Source organism: Hetaerina americana, unplaced genomic scaffold (genome assembly GCF_022747635.1).
Source record: "Hetaerina americana unplaced genomic scaffold, ioHetAmer1.1.p SCAF_15, whole genome shotgun sequence".
Taxonomy (NCBI): Eukaryota; Metazoa; Arthropoda; class Insecta; order Odonata; family Calopterygidae; genus Hetaerina; species Hetaerina americana.
In genome coordinates, this window is record NW_027286625.1 from 11,630,321 (window position 1) to 11,655,049 (window position 24,729).

General features: G+C 35.2%; 2 protein-coding genes across 3 annotated transcripts in view; one reads left to right on the top strand and one right to left on the bottom strand.

Annotated features, from left to right (window-relative positions):
- The first annotated feature begins 458 nt into the window (after window positions 1–458).
- Window positions 459–5,933, top strand: LOC139686797 (splicing factor 1-like). The gene has a single exon (XM_071583844.1). It carries the CDS (start codon window positions 607–609, stop codon window positions 2,503–2,505), a length of 1,899 nt encoding a protein of 632 aa, XP_071439945.1. The 5' UTR covers window positions 459–606; the 3' UTR covers window positions 2,506–5,933.
- Window positions 5,934–19,052: 13,119 nt separating this feature from the next.
- The window catches only part of LOC139686798 (cell division cycle and apoptosis regulator protein 1-like), a 55,302-nt gene continuing 49,625 nt past the window's right edge, over window positions 19,053–24,729 (bottom strand). For both annotated transcript variants that reach the window (XM_071583846.1, XM_071583845.1), the window contains exons 22-24: window positions 21,607–21,726; window positions 19,469–19,584; window positions 19,053–19,380 (exon numbers count right to left, since the gene is read on the bottom strand). In XM_071583846.1, coding sequence (XP_071439947.1) covers window positions 19,207–19,380; window positions 19,469–19,584; window positions 21,607–21,726 — 410 coding nt within the window. In that variant the 3' untranslated portion in view covers window positions 19,053–19,206. The remainder of the gene's footprint in view (window positions 19,381–19,468; window positions 19,585–21,606; window positions 21,727–24,729) is intronic.

Genomic DNA, 24,729 nt, shown 5'->3' on the forward strand with positions numbered 1-24,729 from the left:
CGTAATTTTTCTTATCAAATATACCATGCCTATGAGAATATTTTCCACTTGCATAACCACTCACATATTTTACTCAAAACCTATTCTTTCGCCAAGAAATAACAGTAATCACTCAAATAATCATGTAATTTTATAATTCTACACAATTAAACTGGTTAAGGCTTGTAGGATGAACGATGACTTTGCTTACTAACAAATTAATCCAGAAGACTAACTTAGTGGAAGGACCGATGGCATTATCAATTTTCCACTATAATCCCAAGTAGGTGATAAAATCTGATGATGATACATAATCCGATTTTATAATGTTCATGATTGTCTAAACATTTATGAGAAATTTCAATTTATTGCCGTCTTATGTAAACATTCAGCTGACGTGGCTTGCCGTTTTGACTGTTTTGGCGCTGGCTGTTAGCATCCGGAAAACAAATGACAGCGAAAGAATTATTAGTGAAAATTACGGTGAGCGACGCCATTCTGCGTTTGTGTCCAAGTTTTAATTGTGAACGTTGTATTTCAGGCATGTGTGGAATTTTTTGACTTGTGCCATCCTTTCGACGCCATTTACTAACTCAGTATTTTCTTAGAAGCCATAAATATTGCACAATGTCTTATAGTGGATCAAACTCGACGCAGATAGGCAAGTTAAACATGCTGTCGTCAGTAAATAAAAAGTTAATGGGAGGCTCATTGTTAAATCCCAGCTATATGCATGCCACGAATGGGAAAGAATCTATAAAACGGGAGCATGAAGAAACCAGAGAGGAACGGAGGCAGAGGAAAAAGAAATCTCGGTGGGGTGGGGATGAAAAGGAGAAAACATTCATTCCTGGGATGCCCACGGTGCTTCCGTCCAATCTAAGTAAAACCCAAGAAGAGTCTTATTTAGTTCAGCTACAAATCGAGGAAATCAGCAGGAAGCTTCGAAGTGGTGATCTAGGTATCCCCGCTAACCCGGAGGAACGATCTCCATCTCCTGAACCAATATACAGCAGTGATGGAAAGCGACTCAATACTCGTGAGTACCGCACACGAAAAAAACTAGAAGAAGATCGTCACCATTTGATTCAACAAATGATGTCTTTGGTGACGGACTATAAGCCGCCATCGGACTATAAACCTCCAGTTGTTCGTGTCAGTGATAAAGTAATGATTCCACAGGAGGAGCATCCTGATATAAACTTTGTTGGCTTACTTATTGGACCTCGAGGGAACACCCTAAAAGCTATGGAACGCGACACGGGAGCCAAAATTATAATTCGAGGTAAAGGTTCAGTCAAAGAAGGTAAAGTAGGTCGTAAGGATGGCCAGCCACTGCCAGGGGAAGATGAACCTCTTCATGCGTATGTTACCGCTAATAATCCTGAGTCTGTTAAAAAAGCGGTGGAAAAGATCAAAGAGATTATTCGACAAGGAGTAGAAGTTCCAGAAGGGCAAAACGATCTACGGCGAATGCAACTGAGAGAGTTGGCTTTGTTAAATGGCACTCTGAGAGAGAATGATGGACCAAGATGTTCTAACTGTGGTGCGTCCACCCATAAGTCGTGGCAGTGTCCGGATAAACCGAATGTGACAATGAATGTGGTGTGTACCAATTGTGGTGGGGCTGGTCACATCGCTCGTGACTGCCGGCAAAAACTTGCTGGGGCTGGACCGTCTTCGACTTGCCAAGACAGGACCAAGATTGATGAGGAGTACATGTCACTAATGGCCGAGTTGGGAGAAGGACCACCCCCACCAGCGAAAGACCCCAATGATCGAAATAACGACGTCAGACGACCAACCGTCGATTTATTCGATCGGCAAGCGAGACCCCGGGCCATTGGTGCACCGCCGTCGAGACCAGAGGCTGCTACTACCACCAACAATACCAACACCACACCCACCGTCGGCCAACCAATGAGACCAGGGATGATTCCAGCCCGACCCCCTCCTCCCCCGTGGAACGAGCAGCAAATGCAAATGCCACACATGCAGCCTGGTATGTCCCAAGGTGCTGCTGGCCACATTCCCAATATCAACAGGCCGCCGCCTCCAGGTCCTCCTGGAACCACCGCTGCCGGACCCCCGGTTCCCCCCTGGCAGATGGCAATGGGTGGACAACCGAGTTACCCTGGTGCACCCCCTCCCCCGGGGGTCCTCCGCGCTCCGCCCCCACCTCCTCCACCGGGTGCTCAAGGTCCAGATCAGATGGCAGCATGGATGAGACCGACACGCCAACCCGTGCCTCCACCTCCACATCTCCCGCCTTGGCAGCAAGGCGGTGTTGTGCCTCCGCCACCAGGGCCAGTGCCTCCGCCGGTCCCCCGGCCCCCACCGCCGGGCATGTACCCATGGCAGCAGCAGACAGGAGGTTATGTAGGCGTTCCTCAACCGGTTCAACCGCCCCCGATGACTTCGCAGGCCGGAAGTGGACAGAGTGGTGCACCAGGGGTGGATCTGAATGCACTGGCTGGTCTCCCAAGCCTGTTAGCTCCGCCTCCCCCCCCACCTCCTCCCAGTTAAACCTTGACCACATTTATTAATATAATCTTTACTAATTGGCCAATAAATGGCCTTTAAGTAAAAGGGGAAGTACACCGCATGAGGTGGGGTTAAATTTGGAATATTTTGCTTCTGAAAGTAAGTTGTAGTGATGGTACTATGGAAAAGGAAGACACCCATGCTCTTACCTATTTTTCTTTCCTTTTAGCTTTGAGTAGAATGAAGTACTACGTTATATAAAGCTCCTATTTTTGTTTTAAATGAGCTGCTGCTTATTTGATGAGATTGAATTGGATGAAAATATGTACAAGTTTGGTAAATTGATTTGCAGCCATTTAGAAAAAAAATGGTTATGCTTACTTTGGTTAGGTGAGTATTAGGGGACTAAGCTTCCGAATTCCTTCATCTCATTAGTGTGGCTTGGAATCCTGCCTTAGTTAAGGATGTGTTGTGTGCAGTTATCATGTATCATCTCTCATGATCGACAGTGCATTATATACTGATTAGATGTAGTTAACAAGTGATTGGTAGACTTCATTATTTTCTTGAACCCTTACTGTTGCCTAGCAGAGCTAGGATCATATAGGTCATCGTAGGCTAAGGTGAATTTTAAGCATCTCAAGTTGACTAAGGTGACGCATATAAGCTTCCAAATTGTAAGAAACTACACATCCCAAATGTTTCATTAAGAACTTATAATTGGTAATTCGCATACTGCTGTAGTTTTATTGAGAAGTTAAATTGATAACTCAAGTATTTTCTCTAGCTTTGGTTAAATCTTCATCAATTTCCTTATTCAAAAGTACACTTGGAAATTATTTGACATGTGTTCTCTACATATTTAATTGCCAATGCAAAATTTTTGGGTTTTAGGTAGCATAGAAATATATTTGTCAGTAGTATCTAAGATTTACTTTCCTTTCCCATGAGAGTGTTGTTCTTATAAAGGCCAATTTGTAGATAAAGGGTTTGATCCCATAAAGTTCCTCTGAAAATTTTCACCTTGAGGTCATTGACGTTAAACAAATCTGTTTACAAGAAATTAGTGTTCCCTGAAATTAGTCCCAATGTACAAAAATTATGGGATTACCTGAGTGAATCAGGGACCTACAAACTTCAGAAGCTCATGAGGTCTTATGTAGCTGTAGAATCTGTAGCCCTAGGACTCAATTGTTGACGACTTGTATTTTGAGGTAAATATATAAATGAAAAATCAAGAAAAGTTTATATCAATAAAAATGTACAAATTATGGTTGTAGGCATGCTTCACAGTGCATATAAATTGTCATCAGTTCACTCCCAAAGTTTGTCAGTTTTCTGGAATTGATTATAATTAGATAGTCCCTTGGTCTTATCAACGCTGAAGAAGAATTAAAACGGGTTTCCCAGTATGTTGATTTGTGAGTCTAATTTTGTCCGTGATCGATAAGATCTTTATGCAACTCCTTGCGAACATCGTACACCATTGTGTGAGTAGGTCAAATTTTCCAAGTCTCCCAAGTTGTGCATGATTGCACCTTACATACTACTTGCTCTAATGACTGCATGTGAAATAACTCCAGGTATACAGATTTCTTTGCTCTTTACATGTCTCTATTTTAGCATTTGATTGCAGCATTAGCTAAATTGTCTACATGACCATTGTGTGGGCCCAAGAGAAAGCAAGGTCATAATATTTTCTGGTGTGTTTTACTTTAAGGACCATTTATTTAGTTTTACAAACTTGCTCTTATTTTGTGCACTATTGCCTCGTGATATTTTGAAATATCTTGATTGTTGAGTTGAATTACTCATTATTAATGGCTATACTACTCTACAGGAGGTGGTAAAAGTTTTGATCCTGGCTGTGGAGGCAATTGAAATGCATTTCATCATAGTTTTGTTCTTTCCTTTCATCCAACCTGGTTGTACCAAATCTCACTTATCAATTTGAAACCTGGTAAAAAAAAGGACATTTCAAATGGTTGGGATTAGAGATTGGTTTATTAATTTTCTAATTTTTCCTGATGTTATTCACTGGTGTTATGAATGAGTAATACATATGTAAAGAAAACGTGTCATGCTTGCCAAATTCAGGAAATAATGTAAACATTTTCAAATTGTTTAAATGTAATTTTGTCTAACTTCCTTGGGGGTAATTTTTCTTATGCTGTAGGCCAGTGATGCAGTGTGATTAATTTTTGTCTCTGTATTTACTTTCACGTTATGAAAGTAGGAATAAAGGTGAAAAATAACTAATGGTTTCTCTTTTTAAGCAGTAGGACCAGTTCCAAACTGTTACATAATTGTTAACCATAAGGTCTCCTTTTAATTCTAACGCTTATTCCATGTAAAACTATGTTTATTTTAAAAAGCTGAACTTTCAACAAGGTAAGGTGGTCGGAGTACTCTTTGTGACATTTTCAGTCATAGAATGATGGATTCCATTATGTAGATGTATATAATAAGGTTTTTAGCACACTGCTATGGTGAGATGTGGCTTAGTGACAACAAATTTGTTGACTTGAGATGTTGACAATCATTGACCTTACGATGGTATGCTAGTGTACCATCCTATAGATGTATCAAAAGTTTATTCTGGCATTACAAAGTGTACGTCATTTATAAAAAAAATTATATATGTAATCTTTATCATTGGTTTAATTATTTCTTTCTTTCAAGTCAATTAACTGATGAAAATAAAATGATTTTACAATTCTAAAGGTATTTAGTGATTAAAATGAGAGATATTTTTCTCATTAGGGTGAAATGTATCAACTGACATGCAATAGCTACGTTTTAATGCTTCATTTCTTTTTGTTTAATTAAATTCCCTTATGGTGATATATTAATCATTATAAGCTGAAATTATAGACTTTGAGTATCCACGAAAATTGTTGTTCAATGCTAATCACCTGAGAGCTGTTAATTATTTCATTATGTTAGATATATTCTAAAAATAAATTGTAATATCACATTTTGATTTTACAGGTTATAGGTATATAGCCTTCTTGAATTTACTTTGAGCTTATTTATCCATCAGCTCATAATATTTGGAATATGCAAATATTAGTAACTTAAAAGAGTTTCATGCCATTTTATTTGTCATTGCAATCCCAAATTCATCACCTAAATGGTATTGAAGTTTAAATGTTATCAATGACATGTTGATGTTAAATCATTAATTTGGTTCCATTGAATTAATTTATGGCTGAAATAAAATATAATAAGCATTACCTTTAATTGTGAGACTACCTTTAGTTGTTGCTATCAGGAAAAAAAATATTGGACAAAAGATTACTGGGATTTTTTATATAATAAACTGGTATGTACTGTGTCTCAAGTGCAGGTTCAAAAAAAATAATTAATCCTGTTGGCTTTTCTTTTTCATGAAAAATTTCCATTTCAAATGTTAACCAATACAATGTTCCTTGTTAATTTGACTATTTTGATTCCCTGTTATTTTTTGTTTGGCATAAATAAAATATTTTTAAAATAAATAGGTTGTAGCTGAATATATTTTCATTGTGAGAAATCATTTTTCTCTTCCAGCCCATTTGATGTGCCTTGTAAAACATAAGTTTACCTAATAATGTGACCCGAAGAAATTTCAATTGCTCTCAAAATATATTCAAAATATACAATGCTGAAATTCATACACAGGAATAGGAAAGGAGCTGAGGTCAAGACTTGGGAATCCTGACTTAATTGCACATTCAAATGTAAACCCTTATTTTAACTTTCCGACTAGTTTTTTCCAATATAATTATGTTTTCTTCCTCCTAATGTATTTAGAACTGATTTATTTAATGCTCTGTAATTGCGTAATGTGCCAAAACATTTTATGACAGATTTTTGTCCTAGCTATACTGCAGGGAGGCAAAATATGCTGATATATAATGATACGTGAAGTTTTGTTGACTAATCATAGTATAGAATTGTGGTACGAGGCTATACAAACTCTTCTGTCCATTAAAACCTAACTTTTGACACTTCTAACAGTAATTGCAAATGTTGGCTTTTTTTTGTAAAATCGTGATGCATTTCTTGGCAACGTGGGTGTCGTACAAAAAAATCAACAATTAGGTTATACTAAGGAGTGATTAGTCTGTTGTAATAGCATTTTATTATAGCTCACGAGGAAAAAGATTTTTAAAATAGCCAAGTACAAACTTTATGATACATTTTTCACACAGGATTTGCTGACTTGGAATTGTAGCATACCTCACGTCTCCCACAATTATTGATCACTTTTCACAAATCTGTAAAGTGCATAATTGTTGCTGTAAAATTTCATTGAGTATGAGTTACTTATTTTCAGTTGGCTCTCTGCCCTCTGAAAAGTCATGAGTATTCACTGAAAATTGGTATTTTTATTGTACTACTAATGAGAAAGTGCATAACATTTATTTTGTCCTTCTTTTAGCTTAACCAGTGTATTTTTTTCTTTGTAGCTTAATTCAGGAAAGTGCAATTTTTACTAAGATTTAATCCCAGCGACTCAATTTAGGATGTATATAATTAATTAGCTGTGTTGACATTTGCTGGTGATGACTTTTTGGCTACTAATAACAATTGCTCTTTGTTAGTGCAGTTAACACATTCTCCTACAATAGACTTTTATTTGATGCAATCAAATATTACAGTTGATTTTTTGCAGCAAAAATGTACTTAACCATTCTTTACACTAGGAGTTTGACACACTACCTGATTATTTTTTGGGACAAAGTTGGAAATTCATTGGCACAAGTGATGAATTATTAAGGCCATAAAGGAAAGGTGGTGTTTACTCAGGTGAAGATATTGCTCCTTAGAAGAAAGGGTAAAGGTCCAGTCGTATGGAAATGATGAGTAAGCTTAACATTTAGTTGTGAAATTATGTAGAGTAAAATTAATGTATATTTCAAATTACAAACCTTATGTCAATGCAATCAAGGCAAACTCTGTGCTTATTTATGAATTATATTCCTCACTGATAAAGATTAATCATAATTTTTAAGGGATTTTATTCTTTTTAACAGCAGTTATTCAATTACCGTAGAAAGCAACTTTTGATTAAACATCACCTTTTCTCCGTTGAGAGTGAGACTCAGGTAAGCAGATGCTGTGAAAACATGTTTACTGAAATAATCATACAGGAGAGCCTCGCATCAAGTATTCATTAGTTATCATTTTAAATTTTTTCCTGAAATGATAGCAAGATAATAACCTAATTAAGCCAGATACTTGAAAATAGATGGTAACTCATCCAACATCCCTGTAAAAATAGGACTATCATGGGAAAACTAATGCCTATTGAACTAATGATGTGCAGCTAATTAAATTAGTATATCCTGGCGCAAAGCAGCAATAGTGCTGCTGTTATAATTTTCTTTCACGTGTGCATAAAAGTTTTAATTGGAAGATGTTCAAATGTATGTATGACTAAATATTAGTTTTTGGTCAGTTATAGTGTTTTGTAATAGCTGCACTTAAATGGGGTTGGTAATAGACAAATAATTGCCTGTTGCGGGGTCACAAAAATTAATTGAATGAATCATATTGGTTTTCTTGTCCCACATGCTGTTCTTAAACTTTTGTGATGATAGTGATTCCAAGAATGGATGAGCCGTTTTCTAATTAACCTTTGTACCCAATGTGATTTGTGAGTGGAGTTTCTCTGTCCACCCTACCTATAACACTAAAAGTTCTTTTGAATACATCAGGGTTTGTAGGTGTGGGTATGTTATGAACATTATCCAGAAAGGTTGCCTGTTCCAAAGGGGCTGATGATTCTGAAAGGGAATGCTGTGGGTCTCTGGATACTATTTGTACACCTTATGGGCTCTGAGAAGAAAACATTAGCCCATTTAAGGACCAGTTTATAAAAGGAGCAAACTTCTTCCATAGGTAAGTTCAATAAATTGGTGACCTTAAATAAAATGGAATCGTCAGCTTGTAAACCATTTGCTGGGATGCAAAGTGATTGGTTTACTTACAGAAGAAAGCTACAAAAAATGTTGACAGTCATAAACTGGAAAAGGATGGAAAACTTGTAAGTTAATCTATAAGTAGAAGAACTTATCTATTTTATTGCTGGTTATAAAAAAAAACTATTTGAGATACTCCATGCATTATAAGTTTTTCATGCATGAAATTTTTTCTCTTGTACTTGAACCATAATATACCAAGCTTCTTGTGTAAATTAAAATTTTTCTGGATTCTGTTATCCTTCGATGGAAATTGAGCTCTATACTCGATTTTGTAATTTTTTGTACTCAAAGCCTTTATCAGAGGTGCTATTTAGATACTATTTCAAAAGAAGTTATTTCCAGGAGTCCATGAAGTTGAGCTGCAAGATAAGTGGGTCTTAAGCATATGGTTACTGTGAATAACAGCATTTATTTGTCTGAAAAGAACTGGCTCGGAAAAGCTAGCATATTGCTAAGATGTTTAAATATGTGGACAGTTATGCCTATCTGAAGTGCTTAGTTTTCACTTTTGTGAAAATATTTTCTCGTCATCATACAAGACTTGTGTTAAGGCACTAAAGAGTTGCCTTAATCAGGGGTGTAGCATTGTGTATGGGAAATAACCTTAATTAGGGGGGTAATTAATCAAAATTGACAAATGGCTACTGGCTTGTTCAATTATTTATTTTGCATTAATTTGGAGTAATATTACTAAATAATAGTGAACACTCTAAATTATTTTCATCTAAAATATACCAAAAACCCCTTTTGTTCTCAGGAATTTTGGGGAGAGAACTGCATTAAAACTTCAGTGATTCCAGGCAGTAATACTGTTGAACAGTTCCATGAAACATTATAGAAGTTACATGTACCTCTATTAATGTGTGCGCTATGAGAGTTTTGCCCTTGAATGTTTTTCTTGTCAACTTCATTGTTTTAGAAGTGAAAATAAAATGTTGACTCGATAATCTTAAATGATGACACTCCAGGAACTTTGGTAAAATTTGTATTTCTTCTTTGTTTCAATCCAAGGTTGGCCTATTAGTGTAAATTGTAACACACCCAAGTTTCAAGACCTATTTTGCAGTGAGTAATGGCTTTTTTTTTACTGCTTTCAGAGCCTATTTGAATAATAAATCAGTTTTCCTTCCCTCCTTGTGTCAGCTCCAAGGATTCAAGGATTGGATTAGTTTGAGGGCTGATTTTGGTCCCCCATGTCTAAGACTCAAGTTCATTTTCTGTGGCGTTCAGGCCCTAACTGTCTCACTCCTGAGTGGATTTGGAGAGCACTACAAATACTGTACGCTACCCTTTAGGAAATAAATTAAATGCGTGGTCAAATGAATGATTTACTTAAACATAAATCAAAAACCTCTTTAGATATGATCTCTCCCAATCCTTAGGTTGGCTATTATTTTCACTCAGTTCCTGGTTTTTTTTCTATGTCGTCACATAGTTTGCAGTTTGAAATCAATTAGTTCAACAACATGCTGCTATACACAAGATGGATGGATTTCTCCTCTTGAATTAAGGAAACAAAGATACAGGTGGAAGCCAGGTGTTGATGTAAGAGTAATAAATTACCATTTATTAATTTCAGAGCTGTCTTTCCAAGAAGATAGGTTTGTTGTTTTGTGTGCCATTTAAAAAAAAACCCAAATTGGAATAGCTAAATAGAGAACTCACTGAAAATTGTAGTTATGTTCCATCCATGTTCTTTTTAAGTCCTAACTGAAAAGTTCTTTTCACAATAGGCTTCTGTACATGTTACCAATAAATGTAACCATCCTCTGAATGTTAATGTGCCAGATATGTTAATTTTACTTCCTGGACTGTTGAGCTAATTTTCATGCTGGCTGAATTATTATAAGTGACCTGAGGGTACGCTAATTGAATGTGCCATAATCATGGTTCTGCTGGAGCAGTGAAAGAATATGAATGGTAAGAACATTACCATTGTCAGTAGGGATATAGCTCTGCGTGTGCATACAAAATACCTCTCAGTGTTTATATTAAGAACTTTTCAATAGATCTGTTTTGTGGGAATTGTACTCAACGCTGGCAGATTCCTGTATTAAATGCTAAGGCTTAAAGGTTTGAAGTGGAACTCAAAACGTCCCATTCACACTTAAACATTTTGATCAGGAAGTTCTTTAATGGATACCCAGTTTGGGTTCGAGTACTGTACTACTCTGTCCAATAAATAGGCAAATTGAGGCCATTAAAACTTTATTTTGCAAAATTTAGTCTATATCGATTTTGTCCCCTTCAAAATACTCTCCATTTGTTTCTATGAATTTATTCCATCTTCTTTTCCACTGTTTAAAGCACCCTTGGAAGTCCTTGACTGTTAGGCTTTTTAATTTCCTCATTGTTTCTTGCTTTATTGTGTCCACATCTTCCCAGTGATGTCCCCTCATCACATTTTTACATTTTGGGAGTGGGAAAAAGTCGCTGGGGGCGAGATGTGGTAAAGGAGGAAGATGATCAAGGATGGTGATTGATTTTTTTCCAGAAACTGGCAAATAATCAATGCTGAATGTGCAGGTGCATTGTCATGGTGGAGGATCCATCCATCATGTTTGGTTAAAACAGTGTGCAGTGTTGATTTTCCTAAATTCTGTTCATCAGCTATCATTTGGACAGTTTTTCGACGATCGGTAAGGACAAGGGACCGCACACGATCAATATTGTCGTCAACACAGGTGGCCATCTTGTCGGCCATCTTTAAAATGCTTAAACCGCTTGAAAACGGATGCTTTCTTCAGAGCATTATCAACGTAAACAGCTGTCAACATTTCAGTAATTTCTTGATAACTTCCACTGCACTTCACCAAAAACTTGATGTTGATTTGTTGCTCAGTGATTTCGTCAATTTCCATTTTCAACAAACAATGAAAACAAGGACATAGGGTCTCAGACAAATAGCACCGATAGTGGGCTATATAGTCCGTGTCATGGCTACCAGATTGCAACAGTTAGTGCATTTATTGCACAGACCACGTATAATGGGTGTTGTTTCATGCATCCTTGTCTATTGGGAAACCTGATGGTTAGTCATTCAAAGCCTTGTTAGGTTTTCAGTGGATAGATACTGGTTCTTATGTTTTGATGGAAAAATAGCGAAGGCATTTGGCTGTGGAACATTTAAAAACAACTGATGGGCAGAAGGAATAGATAACTGCTGTCAACTGCATGTCTGTTTCCGTGGAAAATTTCTCAGTATCTGCTGCTAAATTTGAAAATGGGTCCAAAATTTGATTGTTAGACTTGAGGGTTGGTGTAAGTTTGAGACTTTTGAGATATGGATGTAGATGGGAATGGAAAAATAGAATAGGCAGAAAGTATAATCATTTTAATATCCAGAGACACCTTCCCAGTTGTTGTTGACAGGATGGTTAGCTGGAGTGTGATTTCAGAATAAGAAGTCGCCAATATTCCCTTGACACCAGCCAAGTATTTTATCATTGCCTGCTATAAATTTTCTGAAAATTCTCATTATTGAATGGAAAAAAATGAGGTGAGAGGCAAAACTATTAACCGGAGTTAAATGGTGACTTAACTGAGTACGTTCCTGTAGCAACATCGCTGTTGGTTGAGATGGAGAGTTCTAAGGAAGATGAACATTTTGTACAATTCATTGGATTGTAGGGTGTTACAATGTCTAATGCTTTGTTAGGCAGGGCACAGAAGTCCCAGGGTCTAATAATCTACTTAAGCCATTAAACTACTTTTAACAATGTTTTGTTAATTGCAGAGAAGATTTCAGTGAATTTACTCTATGAAAATTTGTGTTAATGCATTTTCAATGTATTATGACTTGACAGCTATGACCATTTCAGTTGAAATTACCATATGCCATGGTGACGAAACATTCCTCTGAGGTCTGAAAACAACTATTCAATGGACAATTGACCTGTTGTGCAATGTTCTCTTTGTTAGTAAATTCCAAAGTGAAAAGAATCATGCATGTTTCTATCATCCTTTATGTTAGTCCTTCCACAGGTTATTTGAAAACATTATCAGCATGCTTACATAGGTATTTTTCCTAATATAATCGTAGTCTGTTTATGATGTATGCATAGTGTCAATTGCGAGTTACTGAGTAAAAAATAAATTCTCCTTAAGATCAAAAATGTGTTTAAGCATTTATCAGTCAGGATTAACTTAAATGGTTTAAGGTAATTGCTGGGGTGATATTGACACTACTTGATGGAGTTTTCATTTTTTAATTAGCCAACCAACTAGGTTCATACACTAAAGTCTATCCTCATAAATAGTGTGAATGCAAGGTGAATCTGGCAAATGGTGTTGAAATCAACCTTCTAGTATGTGGCTTAAAGGAACAGGGCATGGTGAATTTGTGTATTTATTAATTATCATGTCATACTGTAATTCAATACCGCAATTGAAAAAAAGAGAACTTAAATCATAATTATCTTCATGTGATAATTGGGTAATTAGGATGAATTATTTTAGCCATTAATGGAATTATGTAACTGTGACTGACTGGAATTCTTCATTCTCGTTTCAATGAACTGATTCATATGTTGTTTCTAATTATTATTTTTATTGTTATCTTAACCTTGCATATTTCATTACAGATAGTGAAAATGGCACACGGAATTCTGCATCTTTAGTTAATCTTGTAGTTTTTGAAGTTGACTGTGAAAAGGTCATTACGCTACTTATGCATTGCATGACAGCCTTAATTTTGCACAATTATCTTTGAATTTATTACTGTTATCATGCTTAAGTCTATAGATTAAAATAACAAATGCTAATGAGGCTTTCGAAATGGAACAGAATGAGTGTAGATACTTGAACGCTTGAAAAGATTTAATATATATGGAGTAAGTACTTCGCAACTGTGACTAATATAAAAAGTTACTCAGGATTAACCATTGCCCATAATTTGGTTAACACAGCCTTGATATGAGAAAAGGGTACCTCACCTACATAAATTTATCTAATATGCTCATATTTCATCCATTAGCATTTTGTGAAAGTGCTAAATAGTAACTAAATGGTATGATTTGGTTTATTGTCTTTAAAAATAATGCCAATAGTTTCTATTTCTAGCAGATGAAGATGTAATTACAAATGAGCAGATTTTAATCAAATTGACTTTCAGTATGCAATTAAGTAAAAGACTTAAACAGTACTTAAATGTTTATTTAGTACGAAGAAATGGGTGCAGCTAGCTAGCCTTTTGGTGTTAAATAAAACTGTGAATGGTTAATTGTGTTTTACTTCCATTATTGTGTAAAACTTCCTCTAAGTTGCATAGAAAACTTCTAAGTTTAGTATTTCAAGTAGCCCAACTATTATGATAACTCATAATGCCACATGTGGTGCAAATGAGTCAAACTTGCTTTTCAAAGGGAAGTAAATTACCAGTCCAATAAGAAGAGATTTTAAAATCATAATTTATTTTTCTCTCCCATGTGCACTTTTCTGAAGTAGTGATAAGGATGACCTTAAATTCCCATTTTTATCTTTTAGGGAAATGCTTAGTTTTAATAATGAAGCAGATGACATGGATAGCTAAAATAGTCATTAATATTGAAGGCCAAATTTCCTTGTAATGATAACTCTTTTTAACAGTAATAACTTTTCTATTAAAGGGTTTACATTTGTTTTCAATTAATTACTTTGCAGGCTCTTGAGATCCTGAAAAACTAAGAAAAATTTCACTCCATTTTTCTTTGACCTTAAATGTGGAGAAAAAAAAACAATATAGTGTCTGATCAACTCCTTTTTTTCCTAAGAATTGAAAAAAATACCTTAATATTTTCAATCAACATGAAATGATACAGATAATGTAATTAGTGCATTGATTTATCCAGTAATTTAGGCTATACTTGAAATCAATGACCAAATTGGACTCGCCTAAAGTGTGAGAAAACAAATGTATTTAAAGTGGAGGTCACCTTGGTAGAAATATCTCCGATTTGTTTAATGCATTTATTTACATCTACATGTTTATACAGTAATGGTGATTGTCCTCTAGTATTTTCTCAAAAAAGAGAGAATGTATCAAAGTCTATGCTGAATACTTTGTTGATCATTAAAAATCTTTTCTTAGCTCAACATATGGTGGATGAAGGAGTTAAAAATGGGTATTCAGGGACCTTTTTTTTAAACGGACTAAATTCTTAGTATATTATATTTTAAAATGATGGCCATTCTTAGTGCAGGGATGAGATACTGCAGAATGTTCCACCAACTAAAATAAATTTTAATGCTTATCTTACTAATGGTTCTCTTTTTTTCTGATTCATGTTAACACAATTCCATTATCAACTGAAGGACAAAGACTGGCAACTGAAAAAAAGATATTTTGCTTACGTTACAACAATGACTTGTGGTTCAGCTTTACATATATTTCTTATTTATTTTAGCATGGCCCTGAAATGCCGGAAATTTGTGTCATTGGTTCTTTTAGATCATCAGTATTGCTGAGAACTTGGGGAGTTCGAGAAAACACTGGTCTGAAAACAAAATAGATATCAATGAGTAGGTTACTTATGTAGGTTTTTCAGTTTGTTGAAGGTCAGTAACGAGAGTTGTATGAGTCAAAAGTTCCGGATGTGTGATTTTTCTCCTTTGTCTTGTTAACTGTAAAATTCAAAATTTCTTTTCTTCCTTGAGGTTTTCATCAATCCTTACCTGATTAATTATCTTCTATCGAGTAACCAATCATTGCCCTGTTTTAGTATTTTAAGAGAGTATTTAAACTCTGAGTCAATTAAAACTTCAACCTTGGAATAATTTCTTAACTCATGTTTTAATCAAAAATTCTATTTCAAACATTGTATGGCATAGAGGTGATTTCATGACATAAATTTCAATCATGAATAATTATAATATTTTTATAATTAGGTTTGCTCCATCTACATCTTGCCCATTGTTATGTTCATGATTTCCTTAATTCAGTTCATGAAATTACCTAGTTGCTAACATTCAGCTTTATCTACTTCACATTACAGGTCTCTAACTAAGAAATGTGATTCATCTTTTCACGAACTATGACCAAATGATAATAATATAGTTAATCCTTAGGCTTCTGCAACATCTGTCTGATGCAGGATCCATGCTGCTTCCGGGAATTACCGTCACATAAGTGTGTTGATGGACAACTGTTTCACCCACAGTCAAGGACGGGTCTTCAGGTTGAAGTGATCTGCGTCGTGATTTGGCCATTATATATAGGATACGTTGACTGGCTTGGAGCTCTCTGATTGGCTCTTTCTTGGTGGCAAATCAGAATCAACCTTTTCCTTGTGGAAGTCAGGGTGTAGCCGTCCTCACGGTTGAAATTGTTGGGATTCTTCATTATTTCTACCGCTTCTCTTATGAGTCTTGGAAAATTATGTCTATCTCTTATCAGCACTTTAGTTTGGTCATACTTAATCGTGTGTCAGGGTTCTGACCATGCATGTTTAGCAACTGCCGAAAGTTGGAACTGCTTTCTGTCTGTGGCCCTTTGGTGCTCCTTGGTTCTGCATCTGATGGACCTTTCTGTTTGGCTGATATAGGACTTCCCACATGTGCACTTGATCATATAAGCCTCAGTGCAAAATCGGAATCACCCTTTTCCATGTGGAAGTAAGGGTCAGCGAGGATGGCTACCGTCCTCATGGTTGAAATTGGTTATTCTTCATTATTTCTACTGCCTCTCTCTTACCAGCATTTTAGTTTGGTCGAACTTAATCGTGTGTCCGGGGTCCGACCATGCATGATCGGCGATTGCAGAAAGTCAGAACTGCTTTCTGTCTGTGGCCCTTTGGTGCTCCTCGGTTCTGCATCTGATGGACCTTTCTGTTTGGCTGATAGAGGACATCCCACATGTGCACTTGATCTCATATATGCCTTTGTGCATGAGATTGGGGATTCGTTCCTTAGGGGCAATGCCGCTGATATTTCTAGTTTTGGAGAACCTAGTTGTTACATTATGTTTCTATAGGAGCATACTTATCTTTTCAGCCATTCCGGCGACAAATGGGATGGTAGCATATGTCGTCTGATTTTTTTTTCCAGGCTTCTCCTCACTCTGTTTCTTGGCCAGAATCCCATCTTCCATCAACTCGTCCTCTTCTTTGGACAATATGTTCCGGGTTTCTGTTTCTCCCCAGTGCTGAGATAAGGTATCAGTCAGTGTCTGCTATGTATAGCTGCCAAAACGCGATGCAGATCGCTTCGACCTGGAGATGCCTCCAGGACTGGGGGTGAAACAGTTGTCCATCAATACACCTACATGACAGTAATTCCCGGAAGCAGCTTGGATCCTTCTTCGTTAATAGTATAGTGCTTTTTATCAAGTGATGGATGTACTTAGTTGCAAGCATTCAGTCCTACGCTATACGTACATCTTTAATAAAAGAATTCACGTTAATATGAGTTTAGTACCTTTAAATTAGTTATGGTACTTCTCTGTTGTGTTTTATAACTGAATTCATGTGCTACCCAATTTGCCTTTCGCTAGGAACTTTGACTGTGATGTGCTTCAATTACTCAAGAGATAAAACCACAAACTTATTACATTTTGACATATTTGAATATTATGTAGTTCTTTTTTGGTGAAAGACTTATTTTTTACTTCAAGTTTCTGGGAGTACATTAGCAAGAACCATGATAATAGAAAAAGGAGTATCAATGAAGTTGACCAAAAAGGTCAAATATACTCTGGAGATCCTGTGATTGTGATATAGGAGTAATATGATGATTATCATGCATACATTCAAGGCTAATGGCAATATTATTTTCAAGCTGTGGATGAGGTAGGAGGGAAAAGTTGCAGTTGGTTTGAATAGAAGCCATAGAATAGTTGGTAAACTACAGCTCTCGAAATTTGTGCCGGTTTCACAATTCTATACATTTGATACTTAGATAACATCAAACCTCAGTCAATCTCTGTTTGTATCAATTAACTGCAGGTCTCCAAGTTATTTTACATGTCTGAAGTGTATGTTTTCGTGTCTTACTATTCATAGATTTCATTCTTCTGCCGGCTTTCCTAATATAGCACCTTTTACTCTTTAATGCCAAGTTGTGTTCCCACATTTTTGCACTGGGTTCCGGCTTAAGGTTAATTTTTTGTTGCATGCTGAAGTCGCCATTGCTGGATGAGGAGACTATAAATGCTGACTCTTTTCTTATATGTTACTACCATTGTTATGGTAGCAAAAGTTTCAACTATGAAGGAAACCAGCTAATGTTATTTTTATTAACCTAGTTTCTATGTCCACAGCATCACACTAGTTCTAGTACTTACTTTTTCATTAAATCTTGTGTCAAATGTATCTGAGTTGATGAGGATATGGGTGTTGTATTATTTCCCATGCTACACTTTCTCAAGTCTTGGACCTCAACTTGATGTCAGTTTTGTGGATGATAACTATTTTTCATTGAAAATAGACCAATAGATAGGAGAGATAACCAGTGAATTCTTGCTTTTAGGAAGTTTTGTAGGCTTTATTGGTGGGATGAGTCCAGCAGGAGTACTGCCACTTAGCCTGATGGCATATGAAACAATTTATGGCAAGAACAAATTTCTTTATGGGATAACCAGTTCCTTTGAAAACATTTCGACAGTTAGTAAAATTTACCACTGCTGAAGTTGCACTTGAATCTCTTGTTTTGCTTTCCAAATGAAATTGTTTTTGTAACTACCAAAATCCAACAAACGTATTGTTTCATTGGTATGCTAGGCGATTGTCACAGACTAATGTTTCAGGGATTGCCCTAACTTGTACACTTCTGTAGTTACCAACAAATTTTTTCAGGCTCTAAAAGATTATCCAGCCCCTTATTTTTCTTATTCCCAAAGCCAGTTCACTTTTTCAAAGAGGCTTTCAATTATGGGATTCATAAAAGAAGTTGTGAAGTAAAGACTGCTCAGCAATTTATCTTCAATCAGTTCATATAGCCATACTGTCGGGGTAGGGCGAATTTGTAGTTACCTTCTTAGGGTTAGGAGCACACACACACACTGGTGAATATTTGTCTTTTATATAGTAATGTAAGTGATTTCGGTTGCTTAAAAGTTGTTAAAAATGCATGATACTGTTCATCTTTGATACAGGCATGGAAATGACCTCTAATTTTCTAACAACAGCCGTCATGCTGAAGATTTATACCTAAGCAAATCCCAGTTAACTCATTTCAGCTTTGTCAACAAGGCTATGGCGATTAACTACTTTCATCAATTTTATGTCAGGAGTTCTATGAATTTGTATGTTGTATATCTGTTTTCATATTCAAGGCTATTAACCTCATCTTTTTCAGCAAATTTCACAACAGTGAAAGATAAGATAGACAAAGAGAATGGGAAATTTCTTAAGGCATCTTGAGATATAATTTTTTTTTCAGTTCTCCAATGTCATTGATTATCTTTATCAAATACAGGTAGAGAGATTCCCATCCAAGATTATATGTCATCTTCATAGTTTTTCCAATTGTAACTAATAAATTTTCAAAGAATAATCTTTAAAAGCTGTACTTCCTTTTTCATACAAAAATTATTTCCTTCTGGGCCAATCAAGGAGCAAGAGTTAATTTCATAACCATGAAAATTTAGCAAACACATTTCCTCCTACTGCCACCAGATGAAATACACTTGAGTTGTCATCATAATTCATTTTGAAAAATTTTATTACAAAATAACAGTTAAAATTCATTCACAATCATTGCTATAATTTTTTACAATTATGCAAACAATATGGCAGACAACAAAAAATTCACAAGGTATGAAGAAAAAATGTTACAAAAGAAATTTTCATGTCAAAACTCATTCTGACTTATTATCATTTTTTTCCAAGGGTTCTTCTTTCACAGACACCCCTTCAAAAGTGGTCCCATTTTCTTCTCGTTTGCTGGGTGAATTTGCTTTCACCCCAAATGCACATGCAGTGACTTTTTCATGAATTTCATTAAGTGTAGTCAGGTACATATCTGCTTTCGACTAAAACAAAATAAATTCCAAGCTATGCTAAAGATCAACATGTAAGAAAATTCAAAATAGCTTTTATAAAAATTAATTCACCACTTACTTTGATTGTATGAAGTTGTGATTCGGTACTTTTCAACTTGGTAACAGAATCTTTCAACTCAGCAGAAATTTTTTGTGTTTTACTCTCTATTGCACGAGATGTTTCTTTCACCTCATCTTGAATGCAAAAGAAAAAATTAGTATTCAATTATTCTAGCAGATGATACCACTGACATAAGAGTATTACTAGGTAAAATGCAGTATTCATGCATTTTAACATGTAAGTCTTGTTAATTTTTTTTAAGGTGAGCCCATTGTGGAAAATTTTTACTTCATTGGCTTAATGAGACCTTTCACCATGCATATTTAGAGGACAATTCAACAATGTCTATGAGGACCTGGTTGAATTTGATGCAAAAACTACTGAGGGCAAAATAATTTTTTCATTGACCATGATTTTATGTTATTACACTGATGAAGCAACATTTTACTTAACTTTAAGGAAAAAAATTGAAAAAACTCTTTTAACTAAAAATATATGTCATAGTGCCTCCCAGGAGTGTGACAAACTTTGCAATTCATTTTTGCATGCATGCTAATTGCAGTTGATTTGAGGCAGTTACAACATTTGTGTGCAAGTAATAATGAAACTGCACCAGAAGCTTTTAATGATATTACCAAAAAATATCATTATAAATAGCAGTGTGTTTTGAGTGTCAAACGCCATTATTTCTTTTGTCATTAAAGGCTACAATACAGTTTCTGATACCTCTAAATTTTCTTAAACTTTCAACTTGCTTTTTGGCTGGGGTAGACAGTGGTCTGACTAGTATACCAATTAGTCTTTGGTTTGCCAGTGACTAAAAGACAATTGGAATGTTGGCAACACCCTTGTTTACCCATGCCATTGATTAGAGTGACACATGAGAAGACTGTAGGTATCATTGAATCTATAGAATGGAAATGTCCATAAGAATATCAGATAGCTTTTTTAAATACATTTTATCCATTTTCATGATGAATTTAAATGCAAAATAAACTTTATAGTTGACTTCATGGTTTCAGGCTTCACTCGGTGCAACTTGTATGCATACATAATGTTTGATGGAGCGGTAATCTTTTCTACAGAATATTTTAATGGCACCATTAATTCACTGTGTTATTGTATCATCAGGCACGAAGATACAAGACCATTGGGGTATATGAACACACAATACCAGATGCAGGGTTGATTTACACTTAAAACTACAGTAGGATGTTGTCCACTCGCACAGCGGCCACTTTCAGAAAATTACAGTGACTTAATTAGCAGCAAATTTGATGATCACTAAAATGTTAACTTCAACAGAATTGTAACCTAAAATTTACAAACTTTAATTTCTCATGGTCACCATAAAAGTTACTTGGTGAAAATATTCTTCACACCAATACCCTAATTACAACAATTTAAAGCAGCATGGTATGCATAGTAGATGTAAGAAACTTACTGAATTCTACTGTCATTGTGCTACTGTAATGCTGGAATGAAAACTGATTGTTTAAGACTAGATTAGAGTAATTTCCAAATATTTGTATTCATCGCGACCATCGCATGCATTCCTTGATAAGCCCACATTACACAACAAATATGCCACTTAACTCCAAAAAATGATTTAGTATGCAGGCAACTTACTGTAAAAAAAGGTGAACACTAATTGCACGTGAGGAAAAAGCATGTATAATTCAGAAAGCAAGTGAAGTTTAAAGGATTTTTTGTTTCATGGAAATGTTTGAATTAGATGTTTAACATTCAGAATTGTTTGCATGATTTTGTAGTTTTAAAGGTACTTCTTCAATTTTAAAAGCTATAAATATTATAACATTCATGATACTCAATAGAGTAATAAGCTGAGCAAGTTTTTTATGTCAAGAATAAAATAAAGATGTACACAAAAAGGCAGCCATCAGAGCTTTAAAGCTAAGAGAAATACTAAATAACTACACTTCTACTACTACGTGAATTTAATTTAAAAATTAAATTTCCTGATTATTTAAATTGCAATTTGCACATAATACATGATATTTAGTAAAATGTACCATTAATTCCAATAAATATTACCAAAATGTAAAGAGAAAAGGAAGCATTAAAACAACCCATTATTTAAATATTCTTAGCTCGTGAATAACCTAATTATATTAATAGTTATATAATTAGCTTACCCATTTCTTCCTGCAATGATTGTAGTTTCAGCTCTGTTTCAGAACGAGCCCGCTCACTTCTTTGTAATTGTTGGATGAGTTTTTCAACATCTAGTAAGCCCCCTTTATATGAGACAAAACCTAAAAAAGATTTGATGTTTCTTAGCATCTTAAAAAATTGACATAATGTAGAATTCAATTTTTGAGGACTTTAAATAATATATATGACAATAAAATTATGTGCATAGCATATGAAATGCTAATTTTATTATTGGCTTGGATATTGAAGATAGTTGTCATGCCACAAAACTTGTTCATATATTAAAATATTAGAGAGTATTATTCCCAACTATATGCTCTCTATAAACATGTTTATTCAGCAAACAATTGCGGTCAGAAATAATAAGTATGGATAATTAACCCATTTGCATTGCATTGCACCCAAGTGTATGGTATATCTGATGGGATTCGCCAAAAAAGTAACATGCAAACTGGTATGCCAAATAAATGGAGAAAGCAACATAACAATATATAAGTTTGTTTAGGAAGTTGCATTCAAATTAAACATTTTGTGACTTAAAATTTAAAAACTGATAGGTAGAAAAATAAAGTTCTGTACCACTTATTACCACCAGCAAAATATGTACATGCAAGACTCCATTCTCGGGATGTCACCACGTAGGTTGTTTTTCTGACAACAGTTTCGCCCGTGCTTCAACGAGCATCTTCAGGTCGAAGCTTCACTTCGACCTGAAGACGCTCGTTGAAGCACGGGCGAAACTGTTGTCAGAAAAACAACCTACGTGGTGACATCCCGAGAATGGAGAATCTTTCATCTGAACGCCACAAAAATCTACGATCCCATATGTACATGCAAATTACAAGAACTTGTAAATGAATTACGGCTTTGAGAAATGGGACATAGATTTTACCATGCCATTTGGCTGGCAATTTCAGAAAAACATTTATCTTAAATCATAAACAAAGACTTAAGTAAAATACTTTATGTATAAAATCTTTTAGCACACAATATTCAATTATAATTTACGTAAAATCATTGCACTGTAAGCTTTTAGTGACTAAATTTGTTTTAGAGCCCGTTGGCATAATATACACTTGACAACTTGTTTTCTTTCTTACCACTACTAACTTACAGTAATTTCCTTAAAAAACTTATCAATTCATGGCTGGGAGGTTATATATGAAATAGTTAACAGATGCCACAAAATCCAGTTCGTGCATTGACACTGATAAGCGTTCAGATTTCTCCTGTCCTGACAGAAGGTAGAATTTGCTATTATAGAGTACATGGGCGAGGAACACATTGATGCCATCTTTGGCTTAAAATTGCTCATCATTTAGGCACCTGTTGCTCGATTTAGGGTGGATGCCATCTTGAATGGTGTCCAAACTCAGTAGGCAGTGAGAGGGTGCACAGGCACTTATGCCAGCTCCCAGATTGAGGACACAAAGTGTATCTTAAATACGCTATATTGCAACCTCATACTTCTAGGTGATAGAAGCACGAAAACCAGCAGAATAATAATTGCCATGGCAGGAGTGTATTACATATGTTGGTCACAATAACATTGGTTATTTCTTATAGCACACTTTTACTTGTTGAAAAAACGAAGGCTTCATTATGCGAGGTGGGAAAAGGCAGAGCACTTCAAAGGCTAGAGAAATTTGCCACCTTCCACATGAATGTAGTTTAATTCATGCAATAACTTTATCAAGTCATTAGATACAGATATTTGAAATGTAGAGTTAAGAAAATATTTCTTTGTTTGGTGCTTCATTTCATGACTAAGAAAATCATTTTGCCATTGTTTTTGTATTCATACCTCATTGATTTGCTTATTAAATCTAATTCTGGTATATAAACATTATAAAAAAATATACATAGGAAAATAATCTTTGAGCGTAATGTTGCTTGGAGAGGATAAGCATTTATTAATGCCCTTAGTAAAAATATAGCTGTCTGCATGAACCTAACTGGGTAAATATAGATCGTTCGCCAAACCTTTGCAAAATAAGTCACTGTGTCACTACATAAGCCCACAAAGTACACTTACTGTATTTGCTGACATATAAGATCCTTTTTTCCCCTTCAAAATACAGCTAAAATATAGGGTGCATCCCATGCACCAATAATTTGAAATTTGTTTTTAAAACTTCTAATTTAAGTTAATATATTTTGAAGTATCCTATTGCATTTTTTACTTTTGCAAAAGCATGATTTTCAATAAATGTTTGTATAATTTCTTTCTATTCTGTAAAAATAACAAGTTTAGTGATATATTTTTTGCTTCACTTTGAAAGAGGGAGCATTCTAGTAAAATGATTTCAGCTCCACATACATTTTAAGTCATTATTTCTTCAACATTAACATGAATGGGCACTTTGATTCGGCGAAAGCTGATGAAATCATGCATTCCATTTGGTTGTAAATGATGCAAATTCCAACTTTTAGCTAAGCTCCCTTGGGGGGGTACCCTGGCAGTAAATCAAAATTCTTCATTTCAGTACGAGTTTTAGTAAAGCACTCTATGACCCTTGTAGGCGAGTTTATAGTTCAAAATTTGGGGGGGTGAGGAAATAGCCATAATCACTATTGCCGGAAGGTCATAAGCATATTGCATGTGCAATCATCACATTTGTGCATTAGTGAAAACAGAAAAATTGCTTGTTACTTTGTTTTAATATTGGATGCATTTTTTTAACAAAAATTTTTTAATGAATCATAAACAATGCAGATTCTGCTGTAATATTGCATTCAAGTGAAGACATACGTCATGGAAACAGCAGCTGAGGGGAACTTTGAATCATTGCCAACTGAACTTAGCAAAGACGGGAGGATAAAATATAAAAAGCTATATGTAGTACACAACCTGCAACATGGAACTGCAAAATGACCACAACTTAAATAGGAATTAAAAACTTAAATTATGGACCACAGGGATTGAAGAAGTTATCCATTATGACTATCAGAGTTAGGTACAGAATAGGGAATATCATATTAAATCTTAAGTTTCCTAGAAGTGGATGTAGACTTAACACAATTCAGTAATAAGTGTGGAGTGCAATTCAAAAATGCAAAACAGGGAAGATACTTTAGAAATTAGATGACAAGATTCCCAGAAA